The 17,046-nt window shown below is 51.6% G+C and overlaps 1 protein-coding gene and 1 long non-coding RNA gene across 4 annotated transcripts in view; one reads left to right on the forward strand and one right to left on the reverse strand.

The window, feature by feature from the left end:
- Nucleotides 1-246: 246 nt before the first annotated feature.
- On the reverse strand, nt 247-4,315 carry LOC139356643 (uncharacterized). Of its 2 annotated transcripts, XR_011608825.1 has the most exons (6): nt 4,040-4,314; nt 3,298-3,571; nt 2,523-2,689; nt 2,231-2,405; nt 1,225-1,365; nt 247-1,077 (listed from the first exon to the last, which is right to left on the reverse strand). It is a non-coding gene; the product is annotated as an uncharacterized lncRNA (long non-coding RNA). The 2 variants fall into 2 exon arrangements; XR_011608824.1 differs by having other exon boundaries at nt 2,231-2,689; nt 4,040-4,315.
- Nucleotides 4,316-4,607: 292 nt separating this feature from the next.
- LOC105495385 (T-box transcription factor 5) overlaps nt 4,608-17,046 on the forward strand; it is a 55,246-nt gene continuing 42,807 nt past the window's right edge. Inside the window, exons 1-5 of one of the 2 annotated variants that reach the window (XM_011764855.2) lie at nt 4,608-5,237; nt 9,133-9,317; nt 11,148-11,242; nt 13,451-13,570; nt 14,358-14,505. In XM_011764855.2, coding sequence (XP_011763157.2) covers nt 9,171-9,317; nt 11,148-11,242; nt 13,451-13,570; nt 14,358-14,505 — 510 coding nt within the window. In that variant the 5' untranslated portion in view covers nt 4,608-5,237; nt 9,133-9,170. Of the gene's footprint in view, nt 5,238-6,887; nt 7,436-9,132; nt 9,318-11,147; nt 11,243-13,450; nt 13,571-14,357; nt 14,506-17,046 lie in introns of those variants that run through there. The other variant, XM_011764847.3, reaches the window with a different exon arrangement.

Consider the following 17,046-nt stretch of genomic DNA (forward strand, 5'->3'; position numbering starts at 1 on the left):
AATGGAACAAAGCTGAGAGAGGACCCAGAGGAGGAGTTGCTCCCATCCCACCGCCAAAGACCTCCGAGGCCTGGACGCCTTCTCTTTGTCACCCTTTCTCTCCTGGTTGCCTGCATTGCTCCCAAACCCTGCAGGCTCAGTGCCTCCGAGCTGGGCACAAGAAAATCAGCCTGTATTATCCACTGTCCACCCCAAAATGAAAAGAGCCACTTCCCCCGCCCCGATACACATTCAAGAAGAAAGCAGTGCAATCAGAAATATTATTTTAATGTTATTTCAATTACATCCACAATAGAAATCTTTTTCTAAAAAGAAAAGAATAATGTATTCTTTTCACTCCATTAGCCCTTGCAGACATTAATGCCACAATTTCTAATGCTCAGGCTTTTCTCCTTCCATTTAGGAGAAATGGCCCCAGGCAAATAAAAAGGTTGCCTGGACTGATGTGGGGGGCCTCCTATGCAGATAGGTGTAGTTAACAGATGTGAAGAGATTAAGTGACATCTAAAGTCCCGGGTTCCTGGCTGAGATGTTTGGGCCACGGGTTTCGATTAAGATACACCATAGGCTTTACACGATCGGCTCTGGGGTAAGCATTCTGAATTCAAAGACAGGGATTTTGCTCAAGACCTGAACCACCTGGTACTAAACCTCAATTTTCTCTCCTGTTTAAGAAAGGGGGCAGTTTAAAAAATCTCTGCTCTGTTGAACCCACTAAGGAGGCTCCAGAAAGTCAAGAACGGTAGGCAGAAACGCTTTTCAGGCCTCAGACTGTGCAGCCAATTGCGCGAATGTCCTCGGGGTACCCCATTGTTGAGAGCATTCGGTGGGACTTCCAGGTTGCCATGGTGACCAGGAAATTCAGGGTCCTTGCGGAAATAATTATCAGGAACTTTTCCACTGGCGACTTCGGTCAGTTGTTCGCCACAGAGAGCCTCTGTCAGTTGTTTCACCCCAGTATGTTTTGGGTGTGATTTGGGAGAGGGAGCAAGGTGTCTGGGGTCCCTGTTTCTGGACCCTTCTGTTAGGATGTCCCAAAGGCCAGAAACCCAGCACCAGGGAGCCATAGGAGACTAGCTGGAGAGGAAGAAAAATTAGAGGTCTCGACCAAGCAATTGTTTCAGTGACAGATCCTTCCAGATGGGGGTTTGGCCTCCCTCATCACCCACACCCCCACCCACCTCCCTTCACCTCCTCAAGGTCATTACTAGAGTTTTCACTCACAGTTCCAGGCGGGGTGGCTGCCTCCACTCCCTCCCATGTATACCAGAGCTCTGTAGCTGAGACCTGTCGTGTCTTCTCTCAAGAAAATCTCTCCCCATAAGAGAGGCATGAAGGATGTAGAGATTCACTGTCCTGATTAAACTGGTGATTTCAGAATCAACACAACAGCATTTCAGGTTCTCTTGACCCAGCTAGGCCCAAGTCCGAAAACCTGATCAGACCTTAGGAATTTTGTAAATCAATGACCTGGATGATTTAATGGTCATTGATTGAATATTGCCTGAATTGTTGTATTGATTTGGAGGATATCAGGATGAGTTTTCGTAAAGAGGGTCATTATTATTACAATTGCTATCTCCTTTGTTTTCTTTGCCGCTGCAAATTCTGGATTTCTGCAGCATAGACTTGGAGACAGACCCACACCCATTCTCCTTAAATAAAGCACTTTATGAAACATCAGATCGAATTCTCTCCGGTGGGGATGCCTTGCTCTGTGAGGCCTGGCTGGCTGGAAAGAGGCCCGCAGACAGCCAGAGCTGGAGTTGAAGTTTCATCTCTGGTTTTAACTCTGGCCCTTTGAGCGAGCTTAACACGTGTGGATTTAATTTCCCTTTCTTTCTTGCTTCCTTTTCTTTCCCCCCACCCCCACCTTGTGAGGGAACAAGAAAAATAGTCTGCTCTGTCGACAGCGCGACACTGTTCCCTTTGCCAAAGAAAATTTGTCTTTCCTGAGTCCCAGAGAGCAATGGGCTCCCAGGTTTCCAAGGAGTCCTTCAATTGAGGTAGAAGGTGTCCAGACAGGCCCCCCACCTTCACCCTAGACCTGGACATATCAGTCCGAGTCTCTCTCTTACAGGGTTACAGACCTGGAATGCCGTCTGTTTCTTCCCCTACCCCAAACATTTTGGGAGACCTATCAGTGGGTTTTGACCTGCAGGATGGTTGGAGTTCTCAGGCTCAGTGTGACCCTGGAGGGACTCCATGGTCTCCCAGCTGGGACCCTCACCTTTCTAGGCTGGTCACTTCCCAAATTGGAGGAGATAGGACAGTGGCATCCTTGTGTCCAAGCACCACTCGCTTCCACCTTTCTGCTCTTCGAAGTGTGTACATTTTTAGCATTGGGATCCTTCTCAGCTGGGCCTCGAAATGATATCGCCTCTTCCAGTTCTCATTTCATTACCCTGAACAGGAAAAACAAAAAGCAAAAACAAAGCAAAACCCAACAGCGACAACAACAACAAAAAACTTGGAGAGTAACGAGGACAATTATTATCTAAAGCACACGAAGCAACACTAACCTGAATGAGGAGAGTAGCAATAATAATTCTTGGTGGAAATATTGGAGGAGAGTATTGGATACTCAATAATCATAATAATAACAGCCAGTGTTCTTCCCACATACTTCTGGTCAGAAGTGGGGAAACCAGCAACCGAATAAAACATTGGGAAGAGACATACTGTGTTCCTGGAAAAAATATAACAGAGTCAGATTGAACTGGGTAAAAGGGAAAGTGACCCCCTTGAGAAACCAGGGAATGTCTCACCCTCAGACCAACCCTTTCTTTTGCAAATTGAGTTGGTCAAAGTTTACTTTTGTCATCATTTCTCTTGTTATAATTCTTATTCATTTTCCCAGCCCTGTCCACACTTCTATTTTTCACCACCCCACACCCCCAAGTTGCCACCGGGTCAGGTGGGGACATATCGGGAGAGAAATAGATGGTGATGCATTTGAAAGTGAGTTCTCTTTTGAGAGAAAAACAATGGGTAGTTTTGGATGTGTCTTTCTTAAAAACGGAAGGAGCAAGTGAAGAAAAAAATTATCAACAGCAATCGGCCCCTTTGGTTTGGGTTTTGACTTTTTAAAGAGGAACCTCTGCTGTCCTGTTGCAATATTAAAATCAGGGCAGGAATTTTGCAAAACGAGAAAAATAAACTTTGGGAGAAAACCCAGCTGGGAGCAGGTTCGGGAAAGCGACAGTTCTCCGAAAGGAGGAAGGGAGGATGCGCGCTGTAGCCGGCTCCGGAGTTTACTGCCCAAACGATTAGGCAAAAGAACGAGGATTCTCAAACCTAGTTGCGATCTCTCGTCTCTCCTTTATTCTGTTCGTGGTGCGGGCTCCGGAGCGTCTGGGAGAGCCAGTCTGTGAAGCTGGACTTGTAGAAACCTTTGAATGCCGGTCCAGGTGGCTGCAAGGCCCGCGGTCCGGGATGCCAGAGAAAGGAATCACATGGAAAAGTCGCTACGCTCGGAGTTTCGCCTTTCCCTTGCAGCCCCGGCGGGGCCTAGGCCTCGGCTTCCGGCCCGCCTCGGCTCAGAGGTCAAATAGGAACTCATCTCATCGAACTAGGGTTTGGGAGAAGGATTTCAAGTTGCGTTCTTGGCATCTGGGAGCAAACGCTGCACCGAACGAGCCTCGGATTTGGGAAAATGTCGTTATTAACAACTTGGGAAACGAAAGCGAAGCCCGGGGCAGCCACTGCAGCCTGGCCGAGAGAAAGGACGCGGGTTGTGCTCTCTGGAAGCAAAGGGGTCTGCAGCCCAGCTGGCCTGGGAGCTCGTGGCCAGCGCTGGAAGCTGCCCGCTCTCCCCACGGGCCTGACCTTGGCTCCCGCAGCAGCTCCGCCGGCCAACTGCCTCCCTGCACATTTTGCTGCCGTTCCAGTCCCGAGCGGAACGGGCCTGGAGCCAGGCCATGCTTTGGAAAGCCCTGGGGGTTAGGGACGCGCAAAAACCAGGATCGAACCCCGAAGCTGGGGGCAAGCCCAGATTCAGACGTCCGGCTCCCTCAGGACCCCTTGACGGGGAACTTACCCTTCCGGAAGGCCCGACGCTCTCCGGCTCTGTGCTGGGCAGGCCTAGCTCTTCTCTCAGCGCCACCAGGGGCGTCTACGCGGTACGTTCTGCAACTGAATCTAGTGGGTTTCCAGCGGTGCGCAGAAGTTTGCGCGCATCCACCGCTGGACTACTTAGAAATTATGCTCATTGATCGGACTAAAAATAATAGTCGTCGTGATTACAAAACAAAATAGAGTGCCTCGTGCCTCGGCGGGCCCTGGTGCTATAATTATTCTCTACAGAAATCACCTCTCTCCACTCCCACCCCTACTCCACCACCCACTCGCACCCCGCCCCTGCCGGGCCACTGTGGGACGAATTGCATTCTTGGACCTTTCTCTCAGCAAGACACATTTACGGAGAACTCCCTCTGTCTCGTGTCCCCTCCACGACAACCCAGTAATTATTTCTATGCAAGTCTGCAGGAGGGCACTCAGTTATCGCATCCCAAGCCTAACCAGCTAGAGCGGCGCCTCGATATTCATTTGCCAAGAGCTCCTCCGCGGGTTTTTTTTTTTTTTTTTTTTTTTAAATAATAAGGATCCCATGCCTTATGCAAGAGATCTCAGTCTCCCGGAACAACTCGATTTCCTTCCAATAGAGGTCTGAGGTGGACTCCCACCTCCCTTCGTGAAGAGTTCCCTCCTCTCCCCCTTCCTAAGAAAGTCGATCTTGGCTCTGTTTGTGTCTTAGGTTCATCACCCTCATTTCTCCGGAGAAAGCCGGGTTGGTTTATGTCTTTATTTATTCCCGGGGCCAAGACGTCCGGGACTTGTGGCTGCGCAGACCCGGCACTGATATGCGAAGACGGAGAGAAATTAACCTCCCGCCGCTGCCCCCCAGCCAAGCGTGACAGAGCGCGGGCCGGTTGCGTGACTCGTGACGTCTCCAAGTCCTATAGGTGCAGCGGCTGGTGAGATAGTCGCTATCGCCTGGTTGCCTCTTTATTTTATTGGGGTATGCCTGGTAATAAACAGTAATATTTAATTTGTCGGAGACCACAAACCAACTTTGAGCTGGGAGGTACGTGCTCTTCTTGACAGACGTTGGAAGAAGACCTGGCCTAAAGAGGTCTCTTTTGGGGGTCCTTTTCGAAGTCTTCACCTGAGCCCTCCTCTCCAGCGAGGCGCACTCCTGGCTTTTGCGCTACAAAGAAGAGGTGGGATAGTTGGAGGTGAGTTTCGCCCTGGAGGACTAAGGGGGGAAATAGGTTTCTCTTTGCACTTGGCCCTCCTTGGCTTTTCACCCCGTCTTGATCTAGCTGAACCTTCCCTCTCTGTGTTGCTACTTTTCATGAACAAAATAAGAATGGCTTCGTGTGTCACCTGGCAAGAGTGGATTCTCTCGAAAGGTTTGAAAATCCCTATTTTGCTTGGTGGCCCAGACCATCTGTGCTCAATGAACTAAGCAAATCTGGCTAGGCTATTACCTGGGAGAGTCCAGATTTTTCCTCTCTGGAGGGGCCTGAAGATTATTTATGGGAATCAATTTTATCCCCGAATCTCTGAGAACTTAAAGGGATTGGGGATGTCTTTCTGGATTTCCCTTTCCCTCTACCGGAGATGTAGCGGTTCGGCCTCCTTCCGATACCATGTTTGTTTTTTGTGTCTTCGACCTAGCGTCGCCGTAGTAGCAAGCCCAAAGGCCTCCAAGCTGACTTGGAGGGTGAGGGTGTTTTCACAAATAAATAAAACGCCTGGGCAAAGATCTGTTTGCAAACAAACCTGGAAGGTGGAGTGAGCACCATAGCAAAGGAGGGTTGGTTTTCTCCCTGGTTGCCCCACATTTAGGGTTGGAGATTCTCCACTTTGGCATTTTGCAGCAGTGGCCTGGCCTGGGATTTTAGCAGAGCAGCCACAGAGGGTCACACAACTGCTGATCTCGGGCATTTCTCCTCCCTCCATCCCTTTCTCCAGACCTTGACTTGCAGGCCCAAGTCTCTTATCAGAACCCTAGAAAAATCAGGACGATGGGGGTACAGGAGGTAAGGATGGGAAACAGAACAGGACTCCTGACATTTACTCCAAGCACCCATATTCGGTGTCCCAATCTGGGTCTGCTCAGACTGAGACCTGCTGACTGTGTTTATGCTTTTATTGACCTCTTCAACTCACCCTAAAAAAAAAAAAAAAAATACATTTCAGAGAGGGGAAGGGCAAGGAGAGGAGACCAGCGGAGATGAAAACCGTCCCCAGTCTCCAGTGACTGTTTGATTATTTTAATAAAACTGGGCACTGCCTTGTGTACACCTGGAGCAGGGGAGGTCTGGTGGCCCCACTGGGTGGGGGTGGGGGCCCGCAGCGATTTCTTGGCATCTTTGATCTCGGCCCCTATTCCAATGCACCTTCACCCTGCCTTCACCCTAGAGTCGTTGAGAGTAGGGGTGATGAGTAGGGGGTGGAGGAGAGATGTCAGAAAGGCGAGCGCCGGCCAGGCGGGGTCAGGCAGCTCTCCTTCTCGAGGTCAGCCTTGGAGAGAACGTCTGCAAGGCTGCGGAGGCCCGGGGTGTGTTCGTGTGTGTGCTTCCAGACTCGGTTCTCTGCACCGCCAGCGTCATTGAGATTACTTCCCGGTTAGAAGCCGACCGAGTTTGAAATGATTTGTGCAGGAGTTTTTGCAGCCACTGCTTGCTCAGAGAAGCAGAGATGGATGGAGTTTGGGAAAGGGGTAGAGAGGAGGGAGTTATTGCAGGTCTGGGTTGTGAGTCGTTTGTGATTTGAGTGTTCGGGAAATCTAGTGGAAAAGTTGTGGGGGGGAAGGGAGGACCGGAGGGTGGGAGGGAGAGAGAAGGGGGAGGGCGGCAGAGTGCAGTGGGATCTAGTTGGATAGGCGATTTCAGTACTTTGTGAGCATCGAGGCAACCCAACGTCACCGTGCTCAGCTGAGTTGGCTTGTATTTCAGACAGAGAGAGAGAGAGAGAGAGAGAGAGAGAGAGAGAGAGAGAGAGAGAGACTGACTCTTACCTCGAATTCGGGAACTTTAATCCTGAAAGCTGCGCCCAGAAAGGACTTCGACCATTCACTGGGCTCCCAACTTTCCCTCCCTGGGGGTGTAAGGGAGGAGCGGGGCACAGAGATTATATGGTTGCCGGTGCTCTTGGAGGCTATTTTGTGTTCTTTGGCACTTGGCAACTTGGAAGTATTTAGCGAGAGCAAGCGCACAGCGGAGGAGGTGTGTGTTGGAGGGGGGCAGTCGCCGCGGAGGCTCCAGCGGTAGGTGCGCCCTAGTAAGCAGCAGTAGCCGCTATTCTGGGTACGCAGTAAACTCCGCATAAACCCCGGAGCCACCATGCCTGCACCCCCGCCTCGCCGCCGGCTTCCCTGCTAGGAGCAACAGAGGATGTTGTGAATGCACCGGCTTCACCGAGAGAGGTAACCGTCCCGGTAGATGGCCCAGGAGGCTCAGGAGGGAGCTAGTCGGCCGAGTCGGCTGGGGCGGCGGGAATGGCGGATTCAAGCCTGGCTTTGCATTCTGCAGAGCGCAGCTTGCAGAGATTTTGCGCGACTCGGAGCTCCGCGGAGAATGGAGTCCGGGAGGCCGCCGCGGCTGGCGGAGCGGCATTGAGGTTTGCAGGAAGCACGGCCTGGTTCTGTCAAACCGCATCTTGTTCGTCTCCGCCAGCCCGGAGCTCCCCGGGACCCTGGTGAGGGCGCGGGGTAGGATTCTCCCCGCGGCCGGCAGTGAATGGGAGCGCGTGTGGGAGCGCCAGCCCTGCTTTCTTTTGTTGTGAGTAGGCTGCGGAGCTCCAGTCGCCGCCTCCCTGAAGCCCGGAGAACGAGGCGAAGAAAGCTGCTTGCGAGTCAGGCCTCAGAAGCTGTCCTTCTCCTCGGCCCCATTTCTAGATCTCTGGCCACTGCAGATCAGGGTGGGATCTGGTCCCTTGCTTAAGCAGCTGCTAAGGTTTTGGGGGACCATCGCTTGTGCCCGCTTCCGAAAGTCTTTCCGTTTTGGGGGGAATTCCTACTTGAGTATAGAGGAGATTGGAAGGAGATCAGAGAGCGGGAGACAGGCTCATTGGGCTTGAACAGCTCTGCGGCTGTTATTTTGTGTGTTCTAACCTCATACGCCTGCAAACCCTGGCCGTTCTGTTCATTGCGGGGACCCGGGCCGCAGATTCAATGCCTCCAGCCTAGGACTTATCCGATAATGACTTTGTCCTCGCCAATCCCGAGCCTGGGCCTGCAGTTTTAGCAAGCCAGGCCTGGCTGAAGTTCAGAGAAACCCCCTTCAGCCTGGTCACTCCACAAAATGCCCGCCATCCCCGGCCCGGCTGCAGAGCTCTGGTGGCGGGCACCCAGTGACGAGCCTCCCTCAGAACCGCTGCACGGTGGCTTTCTTCATTCAGTCTTCTGTTTGGCTACTTTTTATCTTTCAACGAATCTTACTTAATTTAAGGTTGGGGTAAAGAAAAGGACTTTTAATTTTAAAGGACTTTTAATGTTAGGCCTGTAACTGATAAAAGATGTATGTGAATTCTCTTTTGAACCTAGTCCCAATCTGCATAACGTTCCCCTCTCCTGTGTTTTTGTTTTTGCAAGAGGCGGGTTATTTCACACATATTTGCCTGCTGCAGGAAACTATTCCTCTTGTGAGGTTTAATAAAAAGTGTTCCGACGGCATCTTGTAATTTGGCGAAGAAAGAAATTCTCTAAAGGACACTGGGTTTTTGTTTTGTTTTGTTTTTGGTTCCTACCCAGTGGCTTCCAAAAATACCCACGCCTTATCTTTATTGGCTCTTCCAGAAGTCCAGACAAATTTGACGGGCAGCTTGCTTATCACGGAGAGCCTGCGCATGGGAGATGCGGGCCTGCCTCCTCCGGGTCTGACGCGGGTCTTTTGCAAGAGGTTGTGCCTGGTCATAAAGTAATAGTAATAATACTAGGAATACTAGGAATAGTAATAATTCTAGGGCCTTCTGCAGTCTCCTTTAGCTGGGAACGGAGGTGCTGGTAGCTGGAAACTGGGGGCCAAACTGCTCTCTCCTGTCACTAGAACCGTGCTCTCCAACCTTTCTCTCGTTCTCTCTCTCTCCTCCCCACCCCCATCTTCCCCTGCTTCTTGTCCGCAGAGCAGAACCTTGCGCGGGCACAGGGCCCCGGGCGCACCATGGCCGACGCAGACGAGGGCTTTGGCCTGGCGCACACGCCTCTGGAGCCTGATGCAAAAGACCTGCCCTGCGATTCGAAACCCGAGAGCGCGCTCGGGGCCCCCAGCAAGTCTCCGTCGTCCCCACAGGCCGCCTTCACCCAGCAGGTAAGGAGACCTCGCGCTTCGGGTCCCTTTGCAGAGATCGAAGTCAGAGTCTGGCTTCCCTGCTCGGCTCCTCTTGCGGGGACAGAACAAAAACAAAAATAAAAAGCAAAACAAACCCATCGACTGTAATCATCCCCTTTCCTTTTTATTCCCACTCAGTTCCACCTTTCTCTGCCCTGTCTCCTCAAATACTAGAGTATTGTCATTCACTTTATTGTGACGGTTATCTTTACAAAGGATTTTTGAAATCTACTTAAATTGTTCGACAAATCTCAATTATCCGGCTGTTTGGGGTCAGCTAACAATGGCCTAGATAATTCCTTTCCCGCAGCACTACGTGTAGAGTCGGCCCTCAGCATCTTAATAAGGGCCAGGTCAGCGGCCGCTTCAGGCCGCAATGAGCGATGGCTTGACCCCTCTTCTGATCTCCCGTAGCCTTCGCCTCCTCCTGCCTCCTCCTGCCTCCTCCTGCCTCCTCCGCGCCGCCGCCTAGACCCGCGCGCCCCACCATTTGTCTTGCGGTCGGGGCCTGGCTGGCTGGCGCACCATCACCGGCCGCTGGGAGCGCACAGGGCTCCGCCCGGAGGGCACCAGGAGCCTCGGGTTCGCCAGGCTACCAGCTGGGCCTGGGCAGAGGGAGGAGCCTCACCTTGCGCTCTGCGCCCCAAACCCGGGACGCACTGGGCGCTCAAGTAGGCCCCTCAGTAGATCCCAGTGATTTTTAAATAAGGTGTCACGGGGGTGTGAAACGGGGTGACGACCAGAAGAGACACTTGCACATAGCTAAAACCCTGCTTGGGATTTCGATGTCCTTCCTGGGTTTTCCCGGCTTCTTTCTTTGGCCTTTAAGTTTCAGGAAAACGTGTGTATATTTGTAGAGAAGCAGAGCGTGAACACAGTTTAGGAAACTTACAGATTTTTTTTTTCTTTTAAGGAAAAGCAAACCCACTTTTTAGACTGTTGCAAATTATTCCAAAATGAAGAGTTTGTGTGTGTATGTGTGTGTGCACATATGTATATATGTGTATATATGTTTATATTTGCATCGGTTCTATAAATGTAGTTTTAGCCGAAAGCCAAAATGTGAAATGGCATCAGGCCTGCCCTATAATCAAAATAGCTGGATGTGGATAGAGCTACTTGCAGGGAGAGCCTGGAGGGTTTGTTAATATAGATATTTAGGATTAATTTTCGTTCTGGACTGTGAGACCATATGATAATATAAGCATTTTTAAGTTTAAAAATTCATATATCTTCATTTTTGTACCCCCATGGCCGAGAATAAGCAAGTATTTGTATATCTGTATGTTTGGTGTGTGGGCATCTGAGCATCTACATAAGAATATTCTGAGTGGTTTTCTAGATTAGGTTTCTAGTTTTTCTAGGTTAGGTTTTTTGTTTGTTTGTTTTTGTTTTTGTTTTCGTTTCCCTGTATCTCAGGTGAAGTGGATTGAAATTGGCTCTAGTTTTTCTTGGTTTGTTTGGTTGGTTTTTGCTTATTCTGGTCCTCCTCAGTGACATTCCGAAGCACCCTGATGGTGGGTGATCATTCCATAGCCTTGTGCTGGTGTCATTAGAAGGAGACAATACAGCACTGTGGGTTCAAGTGGTTGGTGCAAACCTCAGGGACTCAGCCTACATAGGGATCCCTGGGCAGAGGCTATTGGGTGCTCCAGATAATTCTGCAGTAGGCTGAGGCCACTTTTTACCCTCTGAGACCACAGGCTCCAGTGGGAAGGAGGAGGAGTCTCTGTGTTTTGGGGGAGTTTGGGGAAGGAATGCCCACTACCGCCAGGGCTTGTCAGTGTGACTTTTTTCTCCTTCTTGCAGGGCATGGAGGGAATCAAAGTGTTTCTCCATGAAAGAGAACTGTGGCTGAAATTCCACGAAGTGGGCACGGAAATGATCATAACCAAGGCTGGAAGGTGAGATGGTTAGTTGTGTAGGAGAGGGACGAGGAGAAATTGCGGGAGAGGTGAAGAAGAAAAGGTGGCTTGGAAGAGAAGAGGGAAGGAAAGGGGCAATAGGAGAGGGAACACAGAGAAAGAAGAGAATAGAGGAGGAGGCCGGGAGAGATAGAGAGAAAGAGAGAAAGACAGATCCTGGTTAGAGAGGCACAGGGAGATTCCTCCATTGATCTCTCCTGGGATGGAGGAAATACTCCAAAAGTTCAAGTCCGGAAACTGGGCATTTCTCCCACCTCACATATAAAAAGAATAAAGAGCTTGGGAGGCCGTGCTATCTGGATTCGTAATGAAGGAAAGAGAGAAGAGGGAAAGGAAAAAACAGAAAACAGAGACCCAAGAAGACAGAGTCTAGAAGGTCTTTAGGTTTCAGGGGTCTTGGACTTTTTCTTTACTTCCACACTCATTCCCACCCTCCCTGACCATGGAGTGGTTCCAGGGTCCCACCCGACTGTCAAACTCTGAATCGTTGAATGTATTCGCTACCTCTTTCATTGTTTATAGAAAGCTGGCGAAGCCTTTGAAACCGAACCGGGGCTCGGCCGGGCTCTATATACAGACACCGATAAACACAGCAGCTTCGCCAAGACACTCGCCCCGGAGTTCCCCTTAAAAGCTCGCAGAGTTTTAGCTGGAAATGCTAGACTTCTGGGGAAGAAGGAGGGAGAGTGGTGCAGCTCTATATGTCAGTGTGAGTGTGTGAGTGTGTGTGTGTACGCGCGCGCTCAGGTCTGAGGACGTCCTGGCCACATCCCTTTTCATGCTGGACTGGTCTTCCGCGTCCCGCAAAGCAAAAAGCCGGAGGATGTCCCGAGCAGGCGTGTGGAGTAGGCGACCGGTAGGCCCAAGCCACCGAGTGTGTGAAGGCGGAGGGTGGAGCCGCCTTTCCAGACGCCCCCCGCCCCCCGCCCCGCTCTCCAGCCGAAGCCTCCCTCAATAAACTGACAACAGTGACATTTATTATTATTTAAAATTAAACAAAGTCTGCTCCCCACTCGGCCCAAGCCCTGAGTGAACTAGGAGGCGCGTACTGTTTATATCAACTAACTGCAGTCCTCTTCCTAGTCCCCCAGGAAGGAAAGACACAGCCGAATCCCTCTTTCCCCCAGCCGGAGTCGTGAGGGTTTAACTATAAAAGGCCTGCGAAGTCTGCTGCGCCTCCGCCTCCGGGCGCACTCGCTCAGGCTGATAAACACCGCGAGGCTTTGGCTGCGGGGCTCGGAGGGAGAGGCCTCCATTCGACCCTTCCCGTCATCGCTGAGTGAGCCCAGATCTGCCAACTTGTCTTTTCCCCCCAGGCCAGCCTTGAGAATCTTTGCTTTCTCGGATATGCTCTTTAGAAGGTGGAGGGAAATTTGGAGTGCGCCGGGGGGCAGAAAGGTAGCAGAGACGGCACAGTTCCGGGCCATCGGCTTGCTAACGACTCGATCTTAGTTCAGGCCTCAGCTTTTTCTGAAACCAAATCTGGAAGGGTCTGGAATTTCTTTGCTGAAGGCCATGGAATTTCGACTCTCCAAAGAAGAGTGTCAGGCCCCTTGGAGAAATTGTGGGGGTATTCAGGAATAAACTGCTAGAGACCAGTATCAGAGGTCATCAATCGAGCTATACTGGGAACCGCGGCTTATCCCCTCCTCCAGGGGCAGAGGACCAAAGCCAGGTCGGGAAGCCTGTGCGCACCCACGCGTGTGCGTCTCTGGGGCGCACACGCCTTGCGTACACGTGACACCTTAGCGCCGCGAGGATCGGCGGAAGCACCTGGCTAGACCGATCCTCTAGGATCCGCGCCTAGCTTTGTACCTAATAAACCTCCTCTCTCCACAAATATTAATAGTAGGTGTCTGGCTCTGAAAAAGGCAGTTAGCAAGAGCTGAAATGGAGGTCCCTTTGAAGCATCTTCAAAACCCGTTCTCTAAAGGCGCATGCGTCCTGGTTTGTTTTCCTGTTAGGATACCTACAGTTGCCCGCCTGCTGTTTTCTCCTCCCTTCGCCTTTCTCCTCCTTATAACTTCAAGGGAAACCCGGGATGGATCTTGCGGTGAGCGGAACGGGGCTATTTTCCGCTTCCACGTTTCTCCAGGAATCGCTTTTTCCATTAAAATGGATGGAGGCTGCCTTCAAGTATTGGCATTAATTCCCGCCCCTCTCTCTCCCTCCGTCCCTCTCTCTTAGGCGGATGTTTCCCAGTTACAAAGTGAAGGTGACGGGCCTTAATCCCAAAACGAAGTACATTCTTCTCATGGACATTGTACCTGCCGACGATCACAGATACAAATTCGCAGATAATAAATGGTAGGCACTGGGTTGGCAGGTGGAGCGGGGAGAGAGAAAAGTGGAATCTTCTCCCGAGAATTTGAATCAGTGAACATTTTGTTGTTGTTGTTCCTACTGTGTGCTAAAGGCGTCTGTCCGCCTATCCCATTGCTTTTTACTAACCATTCTCAGACGAAGAAACTGCAACCATTAGCTCCGGTTTTCCAGATGAGAAAACGGAGGCTCAGAGGAAGTGAGGTGCCTGTATCTATCGCTGCACCCATAGGTTGTGGATTTTTACAAAGGGTATTGTCACCAAGTGCTGGAGGTATTTCTGGGGCATAAAACCATTTACAGTTATTTTTTATGAGTTACCTGCTTTGAACATGCATTTTTATGAAATTGCAAAATCGGCTCGTGGTATTCAAGTTAAACAGTTAAGAGAGGAGAGGCCCATTTCTTGGGTAGAATTGTTCCCATGGCTGCCAGCAGTGCAGGGGCCTGACGATGAAGTCCCCGTTGAAAGCCTTCAAGGAATTTTCAAGGCTTTTTGCACGTCCAGACCTCCAGAACCCGCCACTTATTTGTGGGATGCGAGAGGCTGTAAGAAGAAAAGGCTGGGCCAGGGGCTTGCCTGGACCCAGGCACCAAGTACGCTGGGGCACCTGGGATTGCAGATACCTAAGGGAGACGGGAGGGCCTCCAGATTATTTCCAGCTACTACTCAAGAACCTTCACCTGGTGCGTGAACTGAAGCACGCTTCGGTGCAGTGCGCTACCTCCAGACTCTGAGCCAGGCCTGTAGTCACACCTTTCCTTCATCTAGGTCTGTGACCGGCAAAGCTGAGCCTGCCATGCCCGGCCGCCTCTACGTGCACCCGGACTCTCCCGCCACCGGGGCGCATTGGATGAGGCAGCTCGTCTCCTTCCAGAAACTCAAGCTCACCAACAACCACCTGGACCCATTTGGGCATGTGAGTACTGTGGCCTGGATTCCACGCTTTTTCTGCCTCTTGTCCTCTCTCCCTTCTTCTCAATGGGTTTCTCTCTCTTCTTGGCTCTGTGTGCCCACACTTCTCCTTTTCTTTCCTCCGTTTTCCCCCACTTTCATCACTTTCTGCCTCTACCTTCTTGATCTGGACTTCCTTCCTCTTCCTTTTCCTCCCCTCTGTCTCATTTCTTCTCTCATTCATTTCTGTTAACTTCTTTCACCTTCTCACTCGCTTTCCCTTTACTTTCTTTTTCTTCCTACTACTTCATCCTCTGTCTCCACTACTCTCCTAGGCAGATATGTGCCCCTCCGCAGTCCTCCCTGTGATCCACACTCCCCAAGTCTGGGTCTGTAGCTCCTTGGCAGCTGGAGATATGGCCCCCAGCTCACCTGGTCTGAGACTGCATCCTTGCCGCTAGGGCCCAACCCCTCTCCTTTTGCCTAGAGATGGAGGAATGACTAAAGCTGCTCATTCCAGGCCTGGAGAGTCTGTGAATTCGATCTGTGGTTAGGAGTGGAGGGCTGTGTTTCAGTCTTGCAGAAAATATGGACATTCTAGCCCAGTGGATACCCAGTATAGACTGCACAGAGGCTGGACCACAATGAAAGCCATATACCTTCGCTCCCCACTTCCCAATCCTGCCTTAATTTTGGGATGTTCCAGGGGAGAGGGAGAGCCTAGCTCACCTGCCCCCTCTTTTCCAGATGGGAAATGAACTCATAAGAGGCGAACTATGGTGCCAGTGCCACTTTTTAGCTTGATACTCTTGGGGAGATCTGTTTTTTTCAACATCCAGCTTTCTCCCTTTCCACACTGTGCCCAGAGCAGGCGATCCTAAACCGGCGTCCTAAACTTGGAGTCTGGATTGGACCCAAGAGAGGGGACTGGTGAATTTCCTGAAACTGAATGCAGGGTATTGAATGTGCAGCCTGCCCACCACCCAAAAGAATGTGTAGGTTTTAGTGGATTCTTAGTAGGGTCATCACCCCCCTTCCCCAAAGAAAAACAGAACACAAAACGCTGATTTTTGAAAAAATGTCCCCAGATCTCATCGTAGGAGATAATTAATAACTGGAACAGAATACGTATTCTGAATTCACGTTTAGAACTTGTAGTTGGATGATTCTGCCATACAAGTGTGTACATTCATCTTAGGGCATTTGATTCTCACTGCAGCCTAGGGGGAGGACAGAGAGGCATAACTTTTGTACAGGAAGAGTCCAGGGGACAGGGGGTGACTTGCCAAGGTCCTACAGCCTATATTTGGGAGCAGAGATTTGCGGCTAGGTCTCTCTAGTTACAAAAGGGGTTCTCTGTCCTGTAAGGTTGTAGTTTCAAAGAGGAGCAACAGATAGGCCCATGGTCGCCAATTTCAGGGAAAGGAGGGGCCTGGGAGGGAATGAATTTTGTCAGGAGGGCGGGGAGGATGGTTTATGAAGGTCCGAACGAGAAATCTGCTCCTTTGAGGCCTTGGGGATGAAGCACTGAAGTCCCCAGGATCTGGAATGGGAAGAGGATCCCCGGGGTCCCCACTGATGGGTAAATGCAGCTCTCAGCACGTGGGTGGAGAGGAGAAAGAACCATTCCCTTTCTGTGGAGCCTGCTGGGAGGGCACCGAAGGCATTTTCAGGCAAATGCAGAGGCGCTCTGTTAAACTCTGGTGTTTTGCCCACGAGTTCTTCTTGCTGGACTTCCCAGGAGGTGCTCTGTAAATTCAGCTTGCGTGGGTGTTGGCTGACCCGCTCTGACTGTGTATCTGCCAGTCCCCAGTGGATACCTTACCAGCACTAGGGAAAACCAGCGCCATTTCTAAAGGTTCCACTTGCATCTCTGGGCTGGCTCCTTCTGGAGGATGGGAGCCTTGGGTGGGGTCCTGCGTGGTTCTTGACGCTGGGAAGTGGGACGGTTCCCACTCATTTCAGCTCCTAGCTTTTTCTCTCCTCCTCTGGAGTGCCTTTGGGGTCTCTCTGGGGCGGATGCCTGCGGAAGGTGCACAACCCCACCACCAAATTCCTGGCATCCCTGCCAGCTTCAGTCCCCTTCCCAGCTGGGGAGAGGGACTCGGAGCTGCTCAGAACTGCCTAGAAGCCAGGCATTCCCACCCCAAACTCCGGACTTTTAATTCAGAGCCGCCCTAATGAAATTAGGAGCCATTAGATCGCCCTCGCGCTGCTGTCTCCACACTGTCCCCAGCCGTCAAAGCAATTTGGCTAAGCCGGGCCGATGGCCCCGCCGGCCGGGGACTGTGGCGGCCAGCGGGGCCCTGCTGAGTCTCTCTGTCGCCACGCCGCCCCGGTCGGCGTCGCTATCGGCCGGGGAGGCGGCCGGGCCACGGCGGCCGGAGATTAGAGCCGCGCGGCCCGGGGTCGGGCAGCCGCGGGGCCTGAGAGTTCCTCGTCCCTCCCCCGCCCGGGCCGCGGCTACCCTCCCCCAACTACCTCCACCCGATTGGGGCCGGGCTCCGGGGTTGGTCCAAGAATCCTGCCCCAGGGTCATCAATGCAAATAATCAAAGTCACCGAGA

The sequence above is a fragment of the Macaca nemestrina genome, chromosome 10 (genome assembly GCF_043159975.1).
Source record: "Macaca nemestrina isolate mMacNem1 chromosome 10, mMacNem.hap1, whole genome shotgun sequence".
Lineage (NCBI taxonomy): Eukaryota > Metazoa > Chordata > Mammalia > Primates > Cercopithecidae > Macaca > Macaca nemestrina.